This window comes from Vidua macroura, chromosome 11 (genome assembly GCF_024509145.1).
Source record: "Vidua macroura isolate BioBank_ID:100142 chromosome 11, ASM2450914v1, whole genome shotgun sequence".
In the NCBI taxonomy this organism is placed as follows: domain Eukaryota; kingdom Metazoa; phylum Chordata; class Aves; order Passeriformes; family Viduidae; genus Vidua; species Vidua macroura.
In genome coordinates, this window is record NC_071581.1 from 16,790,626 (window position 1) to 16,813,949 (window position 23,324).

General features: G+C 46.9%; 1 protein-coding gene across 2 annotated transcripts; it reads left to right on the top strand.

The window, feature by feature from the left end:
* Positions 1-7,946: 7,946 nt before the first annotated feature.
* Positions 7,947-14,591, top strand: GINS3 (GINS complex subunit 3). Of its 2 annotated transcripts, none has more exons than XM_053987694.1 (3): positions 7,947-9,039; positions 10,019-10,252; positions 12,701-14,591. In XM_053987694.1, the coding sequence occupies exons 1-3, from the start codon at positions 8,953-8,955 to the stop codon at positions 12,929-12,931; spliced, it is 552 nt and encodes a 183-aa protein (XP_053843669.1). In that variant the 5' UTR covers positions 7,947-8,952; the 3' UTR covers positions 12,932-14,591. The 2 variants fall into 2 exon arrangements, with proteins under 2 accessions (XP_053843669.1, XP_053843668.1); XM_053987693.1 differs by lacking the exon at positions 7,947-9,039 and adding an exon at positions 9,328-9,534.
* Positions 14,592-23,324: the final 8,733 nt, after the last annotated feature.

Genomic DNA, 23,324 nt, shown 5'->3' on the forward strand with positions numbered 1-23,324 from the left:
GTTCTTGTGAGCACATTCTGTGGATGAAGCACCTTGCAATGGCATCAGTGGAAAAGCTGGGCAGAGGCTCTGGATGAATCAAGTTTTAAACAGCTCCTTTCAAAACTGTGTAGTGCAGCCTCTTCCGACCTTTTTGTACAAACCTCCTGAATTAGGGAAGGAAATCAGTATCAGTCTCTGATGCCTCAGGAGACATTCTCTCTGAAAACTAAATGCTAATTTAGTTACATGCAATGTTTTTAAGGGTGTCATTCCTAATCAGCTTCGCAGAAATAGCCAGCTGTTTTGGTGTGGGCAGTCAGAGCAAATTGGGATGATGTCATTACTTCCACAACTAATTATTTGGAAGGAAATTGAATGTGAGGGAAAATGTAAAAGTAGGTGAAAATGTAAAAGCAGAGGAACATTCTGCAATAACAATGTAACCAGGAAAACAAGATGAGCCATGTTTATTAGGAGCAGGAGCTGAGTGTCTGTTTCCTGGTGCTTCTGGTGGGTTGACCTCAACCAGCAGCCAAACACCCATCCAGCCTTTTGCTCACTCCATTCTGTGGGGAGAAAGAGAGGAAGGTGAAAAGACTCAAGGATCAAGTTCAACAGGGAAAGCAAAAGCAAAAAGGCAGATGTCCAGTCACTGCTTGGGAAGAAGGGTCTCAGCATGTGCAACATTGCTTGAGAACACAAGCACTGTGAGCACAAACATCCCCCTGCTCCACCTCCTCTCCCTGAGCTTTTACTGCTGAGCCTATGTCATAAGGAATGGAATATTCCTTTGGTCTCTTCCCTGTTGGTTTAAGCTTCCCTGAATGTAGAACAGAAGTTTTTAAAACACCTCTCAGTTACCTCATCTCTAAAAAAAAAAAAAAAAAAAGCTTAATCCAACACTTCCGCATCTCTTGCCTCGCCCCCAGCCCACTGAGTGCAGGAGGGAGCAGGAAGAGCCCTGCCACTGTGCAAGCACTGCTCAGCAGCAGCCAGAACCAGAACTCTGGGGCAGCAGCAGCAGCAGCACTGCTTTAGGCACAAATGCACCACACAAGCAGCTGTGACAAAAGTTAACTCCAACCCTGACAGATCCAGTGCACTGCTCTGTCACAAAATTCTTCCTGGTGCTTAAAGCCAAAGCAGGCTTGAATGCAAAGGATGTTATAAACAACCTGCTGCAATTTTAAGCAATTGCATAAGACCTTTATCTTCAAGGTCTGACTCACACATTTCACTGTCAAAGAGCTGGGACTTGGTTTGTGGAACGAGCTCATTAGGAACCACAAACTCTATCATGTTTCACCTGAAGTGCAAAACATCTACCATCCAGTCTGACATCTCTACTAGAAAAGAATTGTGGGCATTTAGAATTGGAGCACAGAAACAACTCTGCTCTGCATACAAGTCTCAGAAGGGACATAAAGGAAAGGCAGAAATGTCTATGACACAACACTCTGAGGCTCTGGGATGGAGATTATTAGTCAAAAGAGAACAAAACCAAAGCATTTGCATTGAAACACCCATCAAAGAAGGTGTCACTGTATTTTAGGATTGCTAATTGTAATATTGAATTGTTATCAACAAATACATGTTGATGTCATCAACAAAACAACAAAATCACCCTCAGTGATTTTGATGAAAGCTGCACTTTCTGTAGTGGATTTACATCTATTTATACCATGGAGGTATTTTGCCTGTAATTCTGTGAGGAGATAGATTTCTGCACTCCTTTTTTTTGAAAACAAGATCTAAACCCATCAGTCATCTCAATAAGATTATGCTGGGTTTGCCAAACCTTCCCCACTTAATGTATTTTGATGTTATTTTACTAGCTCTGCTTGTAAATACAGGATTAAAAGAAAAATGAGGAAATCAAAAGATATGCAGCTTCTCCTAGAAGAGGTTAAAACCCTGTCAAAAATCCTCATCTGTGTTTGTGTGATAAAGGCTGCCACTGAGTACAAGCCACAAAGTCCAGAGAAAATGTGTTTGCTTTTAACACATCTCATGGGGTTTTGTCACTTTTGAATATAATATTTCTGGATATTTAGCTGCTGGCACTTGCACACTGCTGACTTGCTGGCAATGAGACATATTGCTGGGCATGTACAGAGGTGTTTCATGAAAACCAAGATAAACTTTACAGGATCACAGAGCAGTCCCTGCCTGACAGAGCAAAGCTGTCAGATCTGAGGATACACCGAGACAGGATGTTCTCAAAACTACAGAGCCATTCAGCTGTCAGACATGCAAGCTGCCTGTCTTGTCTGTTTTTTTTGCATTCCCCCACACTGTGAATCACTGAAATTCTTCCAGATAGGATGCTCAAAATGAAGTGCACATTTCCCTCAGTCCCTGGACTCCAATGGTTAACCTCTCAAACTCTCTCCCATGCTTCCTAAGCTCCCACCACCTGGGATTGCCTGACTGGTCTGGCAAATGATGTGGGTAGAGGAACCTGCAGGGCCCCACAGGCATTCCTTTGTGTGAGAGTGCTCTGTCTGAATGGGGGTGAAACAGCTCCAAACTCAGCCCAGTGCAAAACTGAGCAGTGCTGGATGGAGAAGGAGGGTCAGTGTTGACCTGAACTGTTGAGTGCTTTTGGTGTTGAAGAATGCTGACACCATCCAGACTCATCAACCCCAAAGTTAAACATCACAGGAGCAAAAGAGATTTGCCCATGATCCTTGCTATGGGTGAGTAACATCAACCTCTACCTAATAATTATTTTGCTGGCTTGGATACAATTGCTTCAATAATGCTGCAATAAATAGTGCACAGGTAGTGCACTACCTATTCTGTGTAGTAAATAATTCTGATTAAAATCTCTTAATCTAATCATCATCAATTCAAATAAATAAGTTATTTTATTCATATAAATATATTTCGTTTACCATCCTTACTCCTGAAGGACAAAGTAGTACAAATTACACCTATTTAATCCTTTAGACATAAACCACAGACCAAGTCTGGGGGTAGAGCTGGAACCCGCTGCATCTTGTCTCTGAGAAGGGGTTTAGAAAGCAAAGGGGTCCTTTCTGCTTCTCGTGACGCAGTGGGAGGGTCTCCCTGATAAACCTTGTCCAAATCTCCCATTCTGCCTGTGATACCTTTGAACAGCTCAGAAATTGCTGCTCTCTGCCAGCCTCTAGAAACTGATTTGCAGCAGCCACATCTCCATCTCCCCATGACGCCAGGAATGCCAGCAAGAAACTGGGTTTGCTCTGCTCCTCACAGAATTCCTAGTTGATATTATATTAATAGTGTTTCTCACTGGGACACAGAATTTTTGGTGTGCTCATTTGAACTGTAATCCCATTATATCAGCCAAATTCTGAGCATGTATTCAGTGTAACCTGACATTTCTACAGCATTTCTTTCCTTGAAGGATGAAAAGCTTCCTCACAAGTTAAGAACAAGATTCTCTACCTTTTGACACAATGCAGTGTGCTCCAGCGAGGTGCTGTTAATTTCCTTTCCCATATGTGATCAGAGAAGAAACAATTTGGATCTTTTCCTGTTCTAGTATGCCTCAAAAAACATGGGACAGCCTGACCACATACCCACAGTCCAGATCTGAAAAGCAGTAGCCAAGAGGCAATCAGATTTAAGGAATTCAAAGATTCTGCTGGCCAAAGACAGTGAGCCATGGGCCAAAAGGAGCATTAATGCTCTGAAAAAGCCCTGGAATATCAGCATTCTGCTGATCTAGTGCTGACACATGAAGGGCTGGAGAAATGCTGAAACCATGGTTCAAAGAGCACAGGCAGCTGAACACAGACATGAGTGCATCCTCTCCAGCTTGTGATGCTGAAGAAGCCAGATAGAAGAAATCTGAATGAAGGCAGTGAAGAAATTGTTGGCATTCATGTTGTGGTAACTGACTGATTACTTACACATGAGTTGGTAGGAACCTACTCTTCATGCAATTCAGAATTCAAGTTCTCATTCTGGATCTTGAGAAAAACGTAGGGTTGCTTTTTTTTTTTTTTTTTTTTTTTTTTTTTTTTTTCCCCAGTAACTCACTTATAAACTTTCCAGAGTAATAAAAACAAGAGTTAGAACCTAGAATGAACAACAAGAGTATTAGGATATAAAGAGAAAAGCATGAAAATTATCTGTAGCCAGATTTACAATTACTTATCTGAGTCTGAAAGACAAAGAATAATCTTTTCTTCACAGCAGTAAAAGCTGCATATTTTAGCTTGATTTTACTGGAAATGTCCTGGATAGCTTAGAAAAAAAAGCCCCCACATCATTTAGAAAGTGAAGCTCATATAGCAACCCACCCCTGTCTCTTCCTTTCAAAGAAGTCATCAGCTTCTAGTTTTTATGTAATTTCCTTAAAAAAAAAAAAAAAAGAAAGAAAAGGAAAAGAATGTTTTTTTTCTGTGCACAAAGATTGATTCATTAGATGTTTTTTGTCTCTGGGCATTGAACAGCCTTTAGCTGAATAGAGCTGGAGTTCATGCAACTTAATTGGAAGAGCATAATTTCCAACATCTCCCTAGGATATTTACTATGAATGGTGAGACACAAGAAAAAGAAATTGCTGATGTTTAATGTTTTATGCTGTGGAAAGGCTTCATTGTTTTGCTCAGCAACTTGAGTGCTTTATGAGTAGGAAGGGGTCTCCCTGTCAAGAATGAACACAGTACTTTTCTTTTACCCCCATCATGTGAGTGGATGTGAAAGAAATTAAAATACTGTGAGTTTTCTACTCACATCATCACAGTCACCTTGAGACACCAAAAGTTCAAGAAATGTCACTTTTAGAATTTGCTGCACAGTCATCAGCAATTCTGCACAGTCATCAGCAATTTCCTTAATTTCTTGTCAAAGGCAGTTATCACAATCACAATTTTCCCACACTTCTGAACAAAAACAATAGTGAATTGTCATCTAGGGAACTCCAAATGGAAGAAACATCCACAATTTTGGCAGCATTCCCAACTAAACCATGAAAAGTTTTAGCAACATGGCACTACTGCTTAAAACAAGAGTCTTTCTGTAAATGCCTGCTGCTGATTTAACTGTGACTCTCCACTTACCAGAAAAACTACACAATGGTTGAAAAAGCCTTGGAAAGTGCTGAATAATAACAGAGTGAATGATAGTTGGGGAAAAATATTGGAATTCTAGAAGTGTTTTTGTTCTTTCAGATTTTTTTTTTTTTTTTTTTTGCAATGCCAGCTACAGCATCTGCTTGATCTTATGACTTCAATACTCCTTATTTAGAAGGTGTTTAAAATATTTTGAAATTCACTGTACAAGCTGGCCAGACTCCCAGCTGCCTTCTGGCTTAGAGACCCTTGCTGGAAGACGGAAGCCAAAAGATCCTTCCCATAGGATGTTTGGTTACCCTAAATCCCATCATTTCATCTGTGGCTGTTCTCCCACACAGTCCTCCACACTTCCTCCACGTGAAAAGGAATGATACTCTGGAATGTAAATACGAATATGGTGTGTCCTTACTCCTGCTGCTGAACATCTCACATTCGCAGATAAATTGAACAGGAAAGTGATTATTTCCTCAATTTAGCTACTGATTTGTGCTGCTACCCCTTTTCCTTCAAAAGATGAAGCTGTGCCGGACTGCAGAACCTGTCCTTGGAGAGAGCGTTTATTCATATGACGCTGCACTTAACTCCCTCAGGATAATCCCACTGAAGCCAATTGCTTTATTTGAGTTATACCGTATTTGCACAACAAAGGGGTAGCAAAGACAAAGTACGATTTACAAATGAGGTCTCCCACTGCCACGGGCAAGTTAACTGATTAGGAAATGCAAATTTATTGAGTGCAACTTCCAGGAGGGAAAGGAGTAGCTAAGTAGCATTAGCTACTTACTTAGTAAATAATGAACTAAAGCAGCTCAGACGCTCGGCCCGGGGCTGTGGGTGAGGGATGTGTGTTAGGGTGAGTGTTGCCTTCCTCCAGCCCTGCTCTCAGCAGTGTGAACACCACACGCCCGGGTGCTACTCAGGATCCTTCGGCCAGGTCAGACAGTAAAACTCTGACTCGTCAGATGTCTCGTCTAGGGATGCTAAGGCAGCAGTAAACCCTGCCAGCATTTCTGATTGCTGGATAACACATGCAAATAAGAAAAGCAAATCATTCTGTAATCCTCTCTACCTCAGAGGGGAAAAAGATTCAAGATTAACCTTAATTTGTGCTGTGGTTTAATCCAATGCGTGGAGACTGATGATTCCTCTCCCACTTTGACCTAAAAATGTAGGATAAGGAGAGGCCACAGGGAGAGAGGTGCTTCCCTCTCTCATCAGCATCCTGCAGCTCTTTCAGCTGACTTACTTGGTGGATTTAATGCTATTTAGATTACCCAGGATGGCTCCATCAGCTGCCTCTGTCATCACCCCACATGCAGATGCTGACGTGACAGAGCTCAGCAACTCTGCAGCACACACAGACACGGGCGGCTCTGATCAAAGGCCCGGGAGGAAGGAGGCAACAACTCGGCTTCCCCAAATTTATCTCATATTAAATTGGCTGAATTCTGTGGTATTCAAGATTTTAGAAGAACATAGATCAGATGTAACAGGCTGTTCCTTGATTTCTAAGATTTTACTCTTTCCTGTACTTTGCAATCCTCTCATTTATCTCCTGTACCTTCAGGTAATTTGGGTTTTATTCATCACAGCTCAACCTTAATTCTGTAACACTTTTCTCTGTCCTTACTAAATTTTTGGCATGTATCAGTTATGACACAGGACATTCCTTTTCCTTCAGGAAGGCCTTGAAATCATATTTATGAAAATACAATATGGTTTAGGATGCTGGGCTCGTTATGCATATTTTTACACTAAGATTCACGCACAAGTGCTCAGGAATAAGAACCTGCCTGGTGCCTTTCTCAGGATGAGAAGGCAAATATAGTACAAAAAGGAGTGACATAATTTTGTCCACCAAACTCATTATTTTTGAAAATTCTCACGAAAGAACCATTCTTCAACTGATTTTACAGTGAGTGTAAACATCTTTCCCTGTGTTCTCTCAGCTTTACCCAGTACTTTGGGCTTTCTGCACCTTGGTGCTTATTTCTGTATCACACACTGGAGGCTGAGGCATCTCAGGACACAGAGAAATTGTGATTTTCTTTCTTCTTTTTCCAGATGTATTAGCTGTGCAGCCTGGAAAAAGCAGATTCCATTTGCATTGTTCTCTCTTCTCACTCACAAAATGCACACTTCCATATTTAGCAGAGATTTGTTTCCTAAACCTCATTAAGCAGGGAATACTTTTACTAATCCAATTCAGCAAATTATAATTTTATCAGAACTGTCCTTTAGAAAGAGCTTTCAGAAATTACTCTGCAACTTATCTGGAAAATGTGCACAGATAGAAGGATTTATTTTCCAAACAGAGAGCCTTAATATCTCATTAAAACAAAAAAACAAACAAAAAAAACCCACCAAGAAAAAAAAAATACAGGACAATAGTTAGTGTTGCTAAAATAAATATAATATCTGTTTTCTATGCTATAGAAAAAAAAGCAGCATCTTACAAGAAATTTCCTTTACATTAACTCTCTCTTTGGGGGCATGCATTGCCCTTCCAGCTGTTGTCAGTATTTAATATAACCTGACTGATGGGGAAAGGGGACACTGGAATCACCAGTGTGGGTGCCACACTGACAAACACACATGGGTACATTTCTTCTGCTCACACAGCTCACAAGATCTCACCGTGTCTTTGTTGGCTGGATTTTTATAGCTCAGGCTGCCATGGGACCCAGGGGACCTGGAAGTGACAGAGGCACATCATCCTGAGGTCTCAGCCCACACTGTCTGTGCTTTATTTTTCTCAGTATGAAATAAAACAGCGCAAGATTTAATAAACAGGTTCAGATTTTATTATTTTGCTTGGGTCTGACTTTGATGAAGATGCTGAAGTACCAACATGCTAATTAACGATGACAAAACAGTAACAAATCATAGCAGGTCCAGCCTGAGCAAACAGCAGCAGGAAGAATGCTGAGGTCGTAAGAATTAACAGATTATTAAAGATGCATTGGGCTACGCCTTACTCATGGACTGAAAATGTCATCAAAAAAGTCATCAAACCCTCTATAAATAAGTCCATGATTATTTCTCAGGGAAGTTGTCAGGTGTTGCAACACTGCTCAGTTGTTTATTTTCCTTCATCAACAGAACAAAGACTGAAATATTTACTAGATTATTTAAATGTTATTTTATAGACCACTGTCTATACAAAAAGTAATGTTTTCAGCATATACAGCTCAGGGAATAGCAAGAAAATTTTAATCTGATAAAAAATGATTTACTTTTGAAACAACAAAACAATGAGAAAAAAAAAAAAGCACAAGGTCAGGTTCTAAAATGAAGTAAAACACTGATCAAAATGGGGGACAAGCCTTTTATCCTTACCCAACCAAACCCAGAATTTAGCACAGGGTATTTGATTCTGCCATCAAAACATGTCTTGATTCTTTGTATTACAGCACTAAAATAAATTACTTTGGGCCGTAGCCTCCCCTTGAAACCCAAGGTATTCACAGTTCATTTGCATTGCCTTCTGCCCACTCAGCACAGCCACATCCATCAGCCTGATCATGCGCTCTGCAGGGTGAGCCACGTCCTTAATTGCCAAGGAGAAACACGGGCATAACCAACCACACGGGCAGCATCGCCTTGGCTTTCCACAAAGCCGGGAGGGTGCGGATGGAGGTGCTGGAGCCGCAGGGAGACATCCCTGCCTTTGGAACAGCGTTCTGAGGGGCAGGCCCTGCGCTGGGCAGCACCCTCAGCGCCGCGGGCCGCAGGGGGACAGGGCAGCCGTGCCCAGCCCGAGCACAGACCCCGGGAATGCTCCGTGCGGGAAGGGACTGCAGAGCCCATCCTGTCCCACCCCCTGCCATGGGCAGGGACACCTCCCGCTGTCCCCGGCTGCTCCGAACCCCGTCCGACCCGGCCTCGGACACCTGCAGGGATGGAGCATCCACAGCTGCTCTGGGTACCTGTGCCAGGGCCTCGCCACCCTCACAGCGAGGAATTCCCCGCAAAACCCAATCCCAGTGTGAGTCCATCCCCCTGTCCTGTCCTGATACAGCTCCGAGACTCCTCTAACACACCTCGGGCTGGCGTGCGGGGGGCCGGACGGCACCGGCTGCGGAGCCCCAGCGGTGGGGCAGCCGCGGTGCCGATGCCTGTGCCCATACCGATACAGCTTCCAATCTCCGATCCCAGTCCCGATCCCGATCCCGATCCCCGATCCCAGTCCCGATCCCGATCCCCCCTCAGCGGCGCCAGGCGCGGGCGGGCGCGGGGCGGGAGCGGCGCGTGCGCGGTGCCGGTGGCGGGCGGTGCCTCACGGGCTGGCGGGAGCCGCGGCCAGGCCATGTCCGAGGCGTATTTCCCCGTGGGCCCCGGGCTGGGCATGGAGGAGAATTTCCTCTCGCTGGACGATATCCTGATGTCGCAGGAGAAGCTGCCGGGCCGCGCTGAGAGCGCGCTGCCGCGCCTGGCCGTGTTGATGGGGCAGGGCGGCGGCAGCGCCGAGTCCGTCCCGGAGGTAACGGGGAGGGGACACGGGACACGGGACTGTCGCTCTCGGGAGGGGACGGGGCGCGGGGGGCTCTGCCCCGGGGCCGCTTCCTCGCCTCCACCTCCTGTTGCGCCTCCCAGGCCCGGCCGCTCTCTCTTCGTGGTCACTGCAATGATGCTCTCTGCTACTTTCCCTAAAGTTATTTTGCTTTTATTATATACACTTTGCCTGTTTGGGTTTTTTTTCCCCTTTCTTTTTCTCTTGCTGTTTCGTCAGCTGACAATTCTTAAACCAGGGAGCATCAATAAAAAGTTCACTTTCTGAGTCTTGCGGTAATAAGGCCTCTAAAGTGTGTCTGGTTTGTGCTACAGTCACAAAGGACTGTTCTGAAAACAAAAGCGACTTTTTGTAATGCTGGATCTTCATTAATAAAGTTCATTCTATGTCTTTGGGGTTGCTTCAGGTGTACTTTCATGGCAAGGATAACTTTTGGCTTCTCTCGTTCCTCCAGGGATCAAAGCTGGAAATCCCCCTGTGGCTTGCTAAAGGGCTGCACGACAGCAAAAGGAGAATCATCTCTGTGGAACTGCCAAAGATTTACAAGGAAGCCTGGAGGACGGTGTTCAGTGCTGATGCCAATGTGGTTGATCTGCATAAAATGGGGCCCTACTACTACGGATTTGGCTCACAGCTCCTGAATTTTGAGAATCCAGAGAATCCTGAGATAGCTCAGACTATCCTGCAGGCAAGTATCTGAATCAGGTCTTGAAACTTAGATTTGCATTTTTCTGTCTTCATTTTGTTCCCACCTGCTTAGCAGTCTTCAAGAAAAATATCCTGGTTTAATCCAAATGACTTCTGGATGAAATATGGATGTCCCTCTTGGCAGCTGCACAGGCTGGTGCTGGAAGCTTCCACTGTGCATCCAGGAGTGTAATTTTAGCTTGGTGTTTCCACACTGTGAATATGGTATTTCATAAAATCCTGTAAAACAGGACTAGAGGAGATGTAGGATTATTTAACTGTACCTGTCTTTAAATTTCTCCAACACTGAGACCTCACACTGCTCTGGGCAATCTCTTTCAGTACCTTGCCATCCTCACCTTAGGAGCTTTGCTCCAGTGTCTGAACCAAAGCTCCTTCACAACAATACAAGCTCTGTTCTGTTTGTCTCATACAAAGTAAATGCTGAGGACAAATTATTCTCTTCCTTCCTGCAGCAGTCCCAGTTCATTTGATGTTTCTCTATGGGTCATGCTCCCTAACCTCTGACTGCCCTCATTGTGCACTGCTGGTGCCTCTCCCTGAACAGCAGTGCAGTCTCGCGCTCAGGACTTGTGCTGATGCAAACAAAAGGATTACTTTGTGAGTTTTGTGTGGCTGTGATGCTCTTGGCTCATCTTGGTGCAGCATCTGGTTTGTCACGATGCAGTCACACGGATCTGTGTTTCCTTTGCAGTCCACAGTGACGTGGTACAGGGTGCATCTGTGAACAAATAATTTCCTGACTCTCTACTATTTCTGCCTTAATGTAAAACTTTCTGTTAGTCCTGAGTGAACGACATCTTCTTGTTTTCACACCATCTTTCTAATTAATCAGGATTGTTATAAATTAAAGAGGTCTGCTCCCTGACATGCCTGTAGTCATCCCTTCTCCTTCTCCTGCATGTTGCTTGCTGATTTAATAAGCACAGCTTCTATTCCTTTAGTAAGCTCATTAATTAACATCTCAAACAGTAGTTGGTTCCACAGAGACCCAAGTGGAACTCCACTCAGTGTGTTCTTCCCCCCTGACAGGAGCTGTGGATGATGGCTGTCTCTCCTGACCATCTTTGGCTGGTCTGGCTACATCTTCCAACAATGCCCCGTGACAGATACCCCTCTGCTGCTCTTCCTGCCTGTGCAAGGCCTGGCATCCTGCCCTAGCAGGAAAGCAGGCTGGGCTCTGGGAGTTTGTTCTTGGCAAGTCCGCGATGGCTGTGATTCTTTTATCGTCTTGCAGAAGTTTCTGTATTGCTTCTTTGTTCCAGTATGCTTCCAGGAATTGATGCTGATGGATTTATAATTCCATGGCTCTTCCCTTCTCCCTCTCCATCTCCCCTTTCTCTTTTAAAAGATAGATGTCATCTTTGTCTGTTTCCAGACTTCAGTCTTCTTGAGCTTTTCAACATAACCACTAACAGCTCTGAGATCTCTTCAGCCAGGTCTCTAAGTGGGCTGGGATGATTTTTATTGCCTTTTTTTTCCTTTCTCTGTGCTTTACATTAAGGCTGATGCAGAGAGGCTTTAGAGTGCTGCTGCTTTCTTGGAGCTGTCCACTGAACATATGCTTTGTGCATTGAGGAGGTGCCCATGCCTTTCCTTGTCTTTTCTTTTTCTCCTAATGGACATCTTAGGGGAAAAAAGCCACAGTAGAATTCATTACTTATCAACAGAAAAATCAAAGCATGCCAGGTTTGATTTCTCTTTTTAAAAGCAAACAAGAGGGGAGTTGTGCTGACTTAAAAACCTGTAAGTTTATCCTTATTTAACCTATTACTTTATCCTATAAGTTTTGGTGATTCTAAAATCAACTTCTGAAGCACTGTTTTCAAAGAGTTCTGACCCTTTTTTTCCCAGTTCCCAAAAGCAAAGATAGAGAGGAAAATAAAATGCCTTAAATATGTCTTGTTGCTTAGTTTTTCAAAATGCTATTTATAACTTGCAGATTGGTTTGGGTTTTCACCTTTTTCATGGTTAAGTGTTTTCTAGCATACTGAATGCTTTTCAGCAGCAGTTTGGCTTAATTTCCAGGACATTCATAACTTGCAGCTTGTACGTTCCTGCAGCAGCTGCTGTGGCATGAGATTCATTCCTCCTGCTCTAAAGCAATGATTGCTTGAGAAGTGAGACAGAATAGATCATAATCGTGTTGTATCCTGTGGTCTCCTCAAGCCTGTTGTGAGGAAGAAGCCAAAATCCAATTCTGTGTTTGCTTCCCATCTGGTATCAGGTATTTGATGTCCCAGCTCAGGCATGAAGTGGTTTTGTCTTTGTAGGCAAGCTTAACAAGTGCTGTGCTGGTTGCAGACCCTTGGCTTGTTGTGAACAGCAGCCTAAACCTTTGGCTTTTCAGTTTTGAGAGCTCAGGCCACCAGGTCTGAGCTGGGGTGGCTCTGTGTTACCTGTCAGTGACTCTGTTTGTTCCCTTCAGACGTTCATTGCCCGTTTCCGCCGCATCATGGACTCCTCTCAGAACGCCTACAACGAGGACACGTCTGCGCTGGTGGCTCGGCTGGATGAGCTGGAACGGGCTCTCTTTCAAGTGGGTCAGAAAGGGCTGAATGACTTCCAGTGCTGGGAAAAGGGACAGGCTTCTCAAATCACAGCTTCCAGTCTGGTGCAGAACTATGGGAAAAGAAAGCTCACAGAAGTGGATGGTTAAAAGTCCGAAGAACACAAAGTTACAGTGGGGGATACAGATTTACAGCCTGTCGTAGAAGAGTAAAATCAATCAATTTAGGGAAGGACAGGCTCCCTGTCCATTAATGGGAATTCTTCTCTGTAACAGCTTTGGATAAAACTAATGAAAATTTTAAAGGCAGAGGGCAAGGGTATAAAAACTAGATCACACCACTGAACAGCCTTACAGCTTACTCATAGCACTCCTGAGGAGTTGCAGCTGAAGTGTTTGCTAGATGGCTGAAAGGCTATGAGAGGATTTTCTAGAAGGGTAATAAATACTAATTATTGCTCCAAGTTGATATTTACCAAATCTGGACAGAAATGTAATTTATGTATTTCATCTTGTCCTTCCAATCCCAACCTCCTGGAAACAGCTGTTGATTCTATGAACAGCTACTTCCAGGTTCCCTGTTCTTTAGAGAGCCCCAGTGATGTGGAAAAAATTCTGATACAGCATTAATTTTTTTTCTTTTCTTGTACACTGGGGTGGAACAGGTGCTCTTTGTGGAGCAGGAGTGTTTTTCTTTGCTGACCTGTACACAGTACCAGTGCCCTGGAGAGAAATACCTCCTCAAACCCACACAGCAAGTGGCTGCACAGGTCTCGTGCTGCCTTGTCCTCTCTCTCCCTTTTTGGCCCTTGTGACCTTAATGCTGTGCAGTAAAGAGTGTTCTTGTCTGATGCCTGTGGCTTTTGTGCTGGATGTGGGAATTGGCTGTCTCTGTGATGGGTATTCTACAGAGAAGGAAGCAGAAGGCAGCAAAGAGTAAAGTCTGGACCAGATCAAAAGCAGAAACTTCAATGGAAACTCTGCCCCATTATCAACCTTTGAGATATTTGTTCCTCCTGTGAAAAATTCATCTGGTTTCTAAATTTGGTTAGTAGAAGAGACAGAGCAAATGAACTGAGTTTCCTTCCTTCTGATCCATCCAAATGAATCTAGGAATATGATCCTGGTAAATGTCATCCTTGCCAGTAGGAGTGACTGGATTTGGGACTTGCTAAACAGCACAATGGTTATCATCCCATGTGGATGCCCTTAAACCCGGATCATCTCAAGTCCCATTGGACTGGAGACAGAAGACATGGTTATCTCTGTAGGGCTTAGTTCCTGCAGTCATCAGGATGGTTGTCCTTTGGGAGCAGTATTAGACACCTTTCAGGTGCTTCTGTGCCTCTGTAGAAATAGAACCTAAGCAGAGGAGCTGGATCCTGGTGCTGCTGAGCACTTCCACTTCTGTGGGAAGCTTATTTCACCTCCCTGGGAGGTGACAGCAAGATCCAAGTCTCAGAGGAGCTGTTACTGGACTTGCAGATGCACCTGGATATTGGATACTTCAAACAAGGCCTCGAGCATCAAGGGCAATTCCTTGGCCAGAGATGTTGAAGCTCAGCCTGTGGAGGTGGCAAGAGGGGACAGTGTTGTGCCTTCACAACTATCACAGTGCCTCCCCCTCAGCTGCACAGGGCCAGCTGTCCTGCCACAGGAGACTAGCTGGAAGCTTGCCTGACAAAGTATTTGAAGTATGTGCAGGATGAAGTGCTTCTGCACTTAATGACTTAATGGCACATAATGGCTTATGCATTTGGCAGTTGTCCATTTCTGGATTTTTATCTTGAATAAATGTTTTGCAAGGGAATGCTTGTAATGTGAAAAGTCTGTTGTTAATTGAGCTGCAGCAGAAAAATCAAATGGGAAAGTCCAGGTCTCTACAAAAGTGTGGCCATGATAGATAATCCCTCTGCTCTTAGAGATAATGGGGTCAGGAGCTGACTTGTGCAGTTGTACCAGTGTAGAAATAGTTCCTATCTGACTTAGCCCAGCTGGGGTCTGGCAGCTTGTACAGGTTGTGGCAGAGACCCTGCCAGCCAATCAATAAGCTATTCCTTTAATGAATTGCATTTTTAGGAACATAAGATGGGTAGAGATGACTCTGTGTTACCTCAGCTTTGTTGTTCTGGTGGTGGGAGGTGGGAATTGGCTGTCTCTATCCAGATCCTGCCGCTCCAGGCACTGTGGCAAACACTTTGTGTACCGTGGCAGAGCTGTGATCAATGCTGCAAGGGGAGCAAGTTGAAGTCCATCTGTGACAAGAAGCATCTTTCAATTGGAAATATTATTTTACTGAGATGTTGGCTTTGGGATGTAGCTGGTTTATAACCAAAATCATGAGTTTCATCAATTTCTGGACTGGTTTTGGTGACTATCCAAGCTAATTTTCCTGCACTTGTAAGAACATTTTTCTTCTCTACTGCTGGATGCAAAATCCAAGCAGAAGGTTGCTCAATTGCCAACATTTTGAGCAACAGCCTTCAGAGTAGGGAGAAAAAAAATGCCTGAAGTAGTCTTCAATGTTACAGGCTTTTTGTAAGAAGGCAATGCCACTTCTAGTAACCATGAGTTTAAGACCCTTTAAAAAATCTGATCCTGTAATTTTAAATTACAGTATTACTTAGTTTTTTTCTGTCCAGAAGTACAAGAGTGCTCTTTACTTTTCGTGAACACAGCTGTCCTTTTCCATAGCACTGCAGCAAGTTTTAAGTTAGAGGAGTTTGAACTTGTGTGTTTTCAGAATGGTGCAATAAATCTTCATTACAGAACTACCTGGGAAAGGTCTGAAAAGGACCTTTTAAGTTTTATTTCTCCCATGTCCTTCAGCTTTTAAACTGAAGGACTGCTGATGTTTATGACAAATCAGTCCACAGACACATTTTACAGTATTGCCACAAATGTTTTCATTGCAATCAAGTGAAAAAATGGGCAAAATTCGAGCAGCAGCCAGGATGAGCAGCAACAAGAAGTGTTCTGGGAACTGACATACTGTAACACCGAGTATTATTTTAATGAGAGACACAGTGGCACCTGACTGAGTTAGGAGCACAAGCTGTTCTGATCTTCAACTGGTGATTTTCTACCCTTTTTTGGGTAACCAGCTACAACAAAAGCTTTGTTCAAAATTTTAATTGAAATCTGGGTTTGGTAGGTTGCACTACCTTGTCCTAGATTAGAGCATACACGAGGAGTGGATGTCATAGTTGGCAATGAAAGTGAAGGATTAATGACTGCTGCTGCAGGAGGGAGGTGGTGAGAAAGCTGTGGAATCCAAAACCCTTCTGCCATGGAGAAATTTGCCACCCCACAGGTCCTGACCACGGTGGTGAAAAAGAACCCAGAGGGGGCTTGAGACAAGGAAAGAAAACAAGGAGGAAGAGGAGACAGTGAGCTTCCACCTCCCCCGGGCACACTGAGTCTGCTTGATGGGCTTTGTTTCCCAGTGGAAATTGCTCTGGGGAGCCTCTTCCCTGAGGGCTGGCCAGGCTCTGTTGCACACTGGCCAGGCTTGCTGGGAGCCCCCAGAGCAGAGTCCTCGCTCTGCCCTGGGGAGCAGGACAGCACCAAGAGCACTGTGCTGTTTGCCAGAACACTCCTCAGCTGGTGTGGAAAATTACAAGGGGCACAGCCCCAAAAAGCCAAGGCATTTGTTCTGGTTTTCCAAACACTTCATTAATGTCATTGACAATACCAGCAGGTTCCTCAGATTAGCGTGCTGCTATTTTTGAAGAGTTATTCCTCATGGCAGGCTGCCAGGTAGTGCCAGCAGCCTCAGTATCCTTTCTGTCAGGATTGGCAGGGCACACCGGTCCATTGCCTTTCATTAGCTTTTGTGAGGATTTATAGCTGCAGCTCTTTGCAGTGCTCCCCCACACCTTGGGGAAAATGCACTTTCTTTGGGATTCCCAGCTGGACTGTGCAAGGCAGAAATCTCTGTTGTAGGAAAAAAGCCACTTTGCTGCTGCTGGGCTGAGGCAAGACACAGTCAGCAGATGGGCTGAGCAGGGTTTGGGGTGTGAGGAACATAGAAGGACGGGGAATAAGGAATCCCAGTTGGCTGCAGATGAGCTTGAGAAACTGCAACCCTAAAGAGAGTCCCAAATTTACCCTCCTTGGATTTCTGTGTCTGGAAATGGGCAGTGGTAAGGAGATGTCTCCTGAGGGTCACGATGGTGGTGTTCCATTTCTGTTGTGATGCTGTGATACAAAAAAAAGGTGGCAGAAATCAAATGGAGGTTGAAAACTGGACTCTCAGCTTGTGTGGCTTGTAGGACAGGGCTTGTCTATAGCTGTCCCGCTGGTCCTTTGAGGGCCCTGGGTTCTCCCCAGGGAAAGCAGAGGAGGATTGTGACAAACCCTTGCTGAATGTAAAAGACAATTTTTCCCCTGACTTCAGACCAGGAAGCTGCCAAATGCTTAGGATGTAGTGTGGTGCTTTTTTTCCTCAGGCATGGGAGCAAAAGTGGAGTGAGGAGGTGGCTGTGGGACTTGGCAGCGATGCACATGGGAGGAAGCAGTGAAGCAGATGCAGTCATCAGAGTACAAGCAAAGCAGCCCTCACATGTGCTTATTTCTCTTGCTGTGGGACCATCCTGGGCAGGGTGGGTGTATCTTTGCAGACAGGCTCTCATCACAGCAAGGATTTAAGATGAGTTTCTCACAAATACAAGATTTGCAGGTTTTTGGCTGTTTAGTTGACATCCTGCAGCCTATTTCCTAAGTGCTCTTGGTGTCCATGGGTGGCTGAATGGCCATTTCTCTGCTGGGGTGAGGGAACAAGCCTTGCACAGGCCCTGGGCAGCACTAAAAACCAACTGTGGGAGTTACACCCTTTGCAAAGGCTTGCAGAGACAAGTCCTCCCTCTCCTCAACTGTGCTGGTGGGGACCCAAGGAGCGCTGATGGAGTGGAGCCCATCTGGGCAGGGCTGTACTCTGTACTCATGTACTACTGCCCCTGTGCATTTGGGCTTACTCCAAGTTTGCACCAAATCAGCAGGGTTTATTGCAGTCGTGGTGGATTTACTGAGCTCTGCCTGGAGGCTGAGTTGTTATTTTTCCTTTCAGTTTGGGCTCTCAGGTGCACATATGCAGCTCTGGCTGCCTGGCTGAGTCTGTCCCTGCTGACACAGGCGGAATGGGGTGAACAGATCACGGCCTCCCTGGATGGCCAGGCTCTGTTCACCCAGCACTGCTCTGGATTCACACAGCATCCTCCAAGTGAGCCCTCCCCGGGCGTGCAGTGACATTTAACTGAGTGGTCCCACCCTCATCTCTGGAGCTCTGCTGTATCCTGGCTGCACCCAGCACCCTGGGGCTTCAGCTGAGTCAACAGGGCAGGAAAAAGGCTCTAGGAAAAGAAAATCACTGCAAATCAGGCCTTGGGAACAGCATCTGCTTTATGGCAGAGACCGATTTAATCTCCTTAGCAATCGCCTCAATTGTAGAATCAGCAGGATGCTAATTAATTGAGAGGTGCTCAGCGACACCAATTGAAATCCCTCCTGGTTTTAAGTGGAAGCCTTTTGGGTTTGGCATTTGTGCTGGCTGCTCTCCGAGCAAGAGGGTCTGCCTGGGGGCTAAAGCCCTGTGTGGGGTGTCTGACACCAGTCACCTCGGGCTGCCTGTCCCTCTCTGCTGGCCGTGCCCGGGGCTGGGGTGCCCACACACCCCCGAGATGATGCCACGGCTGTCGGGAAGCACTGCCCTGGCCTCCCACTCCTGGCTCTCGGCCCAGGGAGCCAGCCGAGAGGGTGGCTGCAATCCATGAAACGCCTCACCCTGCCTCTCCCTGACCCTTCCAGCCTGGAGCCAGCCCCTCACCTCCACCCTGAAAGTCCACAAGTCGATTAAGCCCAGCATGTTAATTGGCTGTGACAGCTCATTTTGTTATCTTTCACTTCGTTATTGATGGGGTGCGTGTGACTGGATTCGCAGCAAGATCAGTGCCAGGATGGGCCAGAGCCCCTTGTTTGGTGAACCCCAGCATGTGGGATGGGGCTCCAGGAGCCCTGCCAGGATCGCTGTAAAGCAGCAGCACGGTCACACAGCCAGCAGCCACATCAGAGGGCATTTAACCCCGGGGTGTGCAACGCATGGAGACTCCAAGAGAAGAGGGTTTGGGGGGGTATCTGGCACCCACTGGTGCAAATCACTCTTTCCAGGGCTGGGTGATACAAAAATTGGATTTAAAGCCCCTGAGGTGGGAAGATGCACAGGCCAGGGCAGCACCTGGTATCCAGCTCTCCCCAAACCAGTTTGGGGACTTCATCTTCATTTTATCTTAGGCTTCTACAAGGGACAGGGCTAAAAAGAGAAGGAGGGGATGAGTGTGCAGGGAGCTGGAGAGCTGGGAGAGGGAGGTTTGTGGTTATCCAGTGAGCCAAGAGCTGTGGGAGGAAGAGATGAAGGCCTGTCTAGGAAGTGAGAAAGGCTGGTGTTTCAGAGTCAATGTGCTGTCCTGGGACAGCAGTGACACATCTTTGGCAAGCCCTCTCCTTGCCTCTCTCTCCCAGCATCTGCTGGGTCCATGGCCTCAATGCAGCATAACAAGAGAGTGCATTAGTGAGAAGTGGGATGAAATCGTTAGGATTGATGGATCAGAGCTAGAGGTATTGATCAGCTGAGGGCCAAGGAGAAGGTCAAGGGCAGAGCTGGTGGGGTGCAAGGCAAGGGGAGCTGGGTGTTGGGCTGCTCTTGTGAGGGTTTTCTTGACCATCAAGGAGGAAGACTGCAAGGTGGCTGCATCTAGTGGGGACTGGGGAACTCTGGAAACTCTGAGAACAGAAGTTCAGTGTTCCAAATCCATCACCCTCCCCCTAAAGCATCACAGCAGCTTGCAGCTAGAGAGGTCAGCCCTTGGAAATGGCATTATTCCATCCTCCAATGGAAGGTAAGAGTGGGCAACTTTGCTGTGTTGTGACAGGTGCTGTGCAGTTGAAAATGCTGATTAATGCTGCCTTTGAGAATGTGCCAGCCTCTGGCCTCCGAGGAGAGAGCCCCTGCTGTCTCTGCTCTGTCTCACGCCTATCAACCTGCTAAACACACACATGCCGTCACTCTGAGCACCCGGCTAGGCTCTGCTGACAGGTATTTATATAAAGCTTGGCTTGATTCTGAAAAGAGGCTGTGGCAGAAGCAGCACAGTGGGCCTGGACAGTGCTGCTGCTGGCTCCTGTGGCTGGGGGGAGGCAGGAAGGGATGGAGGGGCCTGCTCTGGAGAGATGGGCACAGAATTCTCCCTCTGGAAGAGGTGTCTCCTAGTGGTGAGTGGCTCTCCAGGCCCACAAAGTGAATGCCTAAACTGAGGTCAGAGTTGAGCACCTTCATTGCAAGGAGGAGTTGAAGGCAGCACACATCCTGCAGGCACAGTGCTCCAGGGCCAGGTACCTTTCTCTGGAAATCAACTTTACTCTGATGTGCTTGGCCAACCAGTGCAGCTGATAGACCAGACCTTCAATTCCAGGCAGAGGTACCTGTGCAGAGGCAGCTTTGAAAATGGCAAAGTCCCCAGGTCTGCCTTGTTCCTGGCCCCAGTGCAGCTGAGCCATGGGAATTTTTCTTGGCTGGTTGCTGGTCTTTTTTTTTTTTTTTTCCTTCCCTGGCTTTTGGACAAAATCATCTCATTGCCCTGAGGCAGAGGGGCTGTGAGCACTGTGAGGAATGGGGCTCGGAGGAGCAGCCACCCTGCAGAACTGGTGGGCAGCTTGAGCAGCAAAACGGTGGAGGGACTCAGGGTCTGAATGAACAGAGAAACTTGAATGGGGCCCAGCCCTGTTAGAGGGACATAGGAGAACATCTCGTTAGGGCAGAGCTCACAGCCAGGATGGAAAATTACTGGTAGCCCTGTGTTCAGAGGGCAGGAGGCAGCCGGGGGGGACGGGCAGCTCGCCAGCCCCAGCACATGCTTTGTGGGGCACACAGGGCACAGCACGGCTCTGCCCTGGGCCAGGTCACGGAACTTCTGCTCCCATCCTGGGCTTGGGGGCTGTGCTGCATGGAAAGGATGCTGAGCTCCCTGCAGAATTTTACCTTCCCAGGCAGCTTCAGTGGAATGTGTGGTGTCAGGATGTGGAGCAGCAGGGCTGGCTCCTGCCTGTCCCTGTCCCTGCCCACAGCCCTGAGCTCACACACAGGCAGTGCCACAGTGCAGCCCTGCCTTGTTCTGCATGAAACCCAGCAGCTCTGGGGACACCAACCCCTCCTGGCACCAATCTGGGACCTCTGGGCAAGGTTTGAGGTGTCTCTTTTGGGGCATCCAAGGTCTAATTGCCCTGCTGCCATTCTGGTTCTGATTATTTTGGAGCCAGCAAGGTGTGGACCTTTAGCTGCCCTGGGGATGTAAGGCTGGGGCAGATTGTGCCTGCCCTAGGGGTGGGATGTCCAGCCAAGGTGGGATGCAGGATGGGGCTCATCACCAACAGCTGGTACTCCACTGCTGCTGCCTCATGCCCAAGATGCCCCTCAGTATGCTCAAGGCTCCAGCATGTGATCCCATGCCCTGGAGCAGCTTTATCTGGAAGACACCTCTCCCTCAGCACCAGCACATCTCCACAGCCACCAAAGTCACACTCTCACTGCTTGGTGTGCACTGGATTCTGGGAAATGGCTCCTGAGCATTTTTGAAAATAGATCTTTGGGATATGTCTCACCAACTGCTTATTCTCATTTCTCCCTCTTTTGAATAGCTTGACTGAAACAATCCATCCAAGGTCCAGGGCTGAGCAAAGCAGAACCAGCAGCCACTGGCTTCAAACAATGTTTTTATTTAAGGGCAAGAATAAAAGCATCACACTCACGCACAAATGAGGCTAAATTTAGCGGTGGCTCCTCTGCACATCATCACTGGACTGCCTGTGCCTCGGGGTAGTACCCGATCCCTGTGAAGCCCTTCAATACAGGCACATTGATCCTGCTGGTCCCCTGCACAGCCAGCCTGGGCAGCCAGCACATCTGCCCCAGGCTGCTTCTCCTCCTGCCCCCAAATCAGCCCTGTGTGCAGCTTGGATGCAGCCTGGAGCTGTGGACGTGTGTCAAATCCTGCCCTGCCTCGGGGCTTGGATTCAGGCCTCTGCTTCCCTGCTGGTCACCTCTACATGCCTCTCTGCTGATGGCAGCTGTGTGCTCTGTTCACCACCAGCTGCCCAGCACAGGATGGGTCCTTGTGGCACTGCCAGCGCTGGGTGCCACTGTGGGAAGGGTGGCCAAGGGTGCAGAGCTACCTGCAACAGGGTTGGGGTCCCAGCTCGCCTCTGCCAGGTCGAGATGGCACCATCGCAACAGGAACTTTGTGGGGGAGCAGGGTCACACTGGAGCATTTTTGTTGGAGTTTTATGGTTTCTGCCTTTTTCATGAAATCTTTCCAGGTTTCTTCCAGAGACAGGGAAAATGAAAGGTCCCAGAGCCCCTGGTCCTGCCACCTCCCTCTTGCCACCAATGGCATCTGTGGGTTCAGCAGTTCTGGCCCCTCTGCCTGTACTTGAAGGTGTGACTGCTGAGGAGAAGATAAATCCCAAGCATGAAAAATAATTTATTCCCATAGAAACCCCTGAAGGGAGAGGAGGAGGAGGAGGTTTAAATGCGTGCAATATCAGGAAGATCAGAACCAACACTGTCTCATCCCTGACCAGTTCAGAGAAAACCCATTGGCTGCTGGACCCACAGAAGAGGGGGGAAAGCAGCGCTGAAGGCAGGGAAGATCTGATCCCATTGAAGGGCTAGGTGAGGGGCTGGCTCCTACTTGAGGGATTTAAGAGTTCCTGAGCTCCCTGACATCATGGGCTTTTCCTCTCTTTGAGGTGAGAAGGCGAATGCAGCCTGGATGCAGAACTCGTGGTGACTCAGCGGGAGAGGCTGAAATCAGCTGAAATCTGGTTGCCATCCAAAAAGCTTGGGACAAGCTGTTAAAATTGATGTACCAGGGATGAATGTCAGTATGAGCAGACATTTCTCCAGCCCCTCAGCAGCTGTTTGTAGGATGACTGTCTGTGGCTGCTCTCAAGGCACCCCTGGCCCAGCAGGCAAAGGTGCCCTGAAGCAGAGGGTCCTGTTGGCCACTGTGGCTGGCTGAGGGGCAATGAGGCTGAGCTCTGAGATACCTGATTCAACCCAGCTGCTGAAAGCCCATTGAGAGGAGGTGATGGTCCTCAGGAGCTCCCCATGTTTTGATAAGAGCCAGTTTTGGATGGTATGTCCTGTGCAGTTGCCTCAGGCAGCATGGGAGTGGAGGCTGTTACATCCCTAGCTATGGGGAAAAAATAATTTAAAGTGATATCAAAGAAGTACGGAGAAAGGAACACTGGCAGGATGAGCTTGTCAAATGTGGAGGCAAGCAGGATTCAGCCCTTGCTCTGGGGCAGGTCAAGGCCCTCTGTTCTCAATGTCCCAATTGTCCCAATTCAGGAGAATTCAAGTGATTCACAACCTCCTGCTCTGCCCCAAACAGCTGCCACCCTACACCACCAGCATCAGTGTGCATGGGGTCATCATGACCCCAGTCACAGCCTCCACTCCTGGGTGATCCTTCTTGACTGTCACAATCCC

Bases quoted from the DNA above. Each gene is read 5' to 3' on its own strand.
- GINS3 (XM_053987693.1), top strand. From the start codon at position 9,361: ATGTCCGAGGCGTATTTCCCCGTGGGCCCCGGGCTGGGCATGGAGGAG. The intron at 9,535-10,018 runs GTAACGGGGAGG...TCGTTCCTCCAG, and splicing joins GCGCCGAGTCCGTCCCGGAG to GGATCAAAGCTGGAAATCCC. The intron at 10,253-12,700 runs GCAAGTATCTGA...TGTTCCCTTCAG, and splicing joins TAGCTCAGACTATCCTGCAG to ACGTTCATTGCCCGTTTCCG.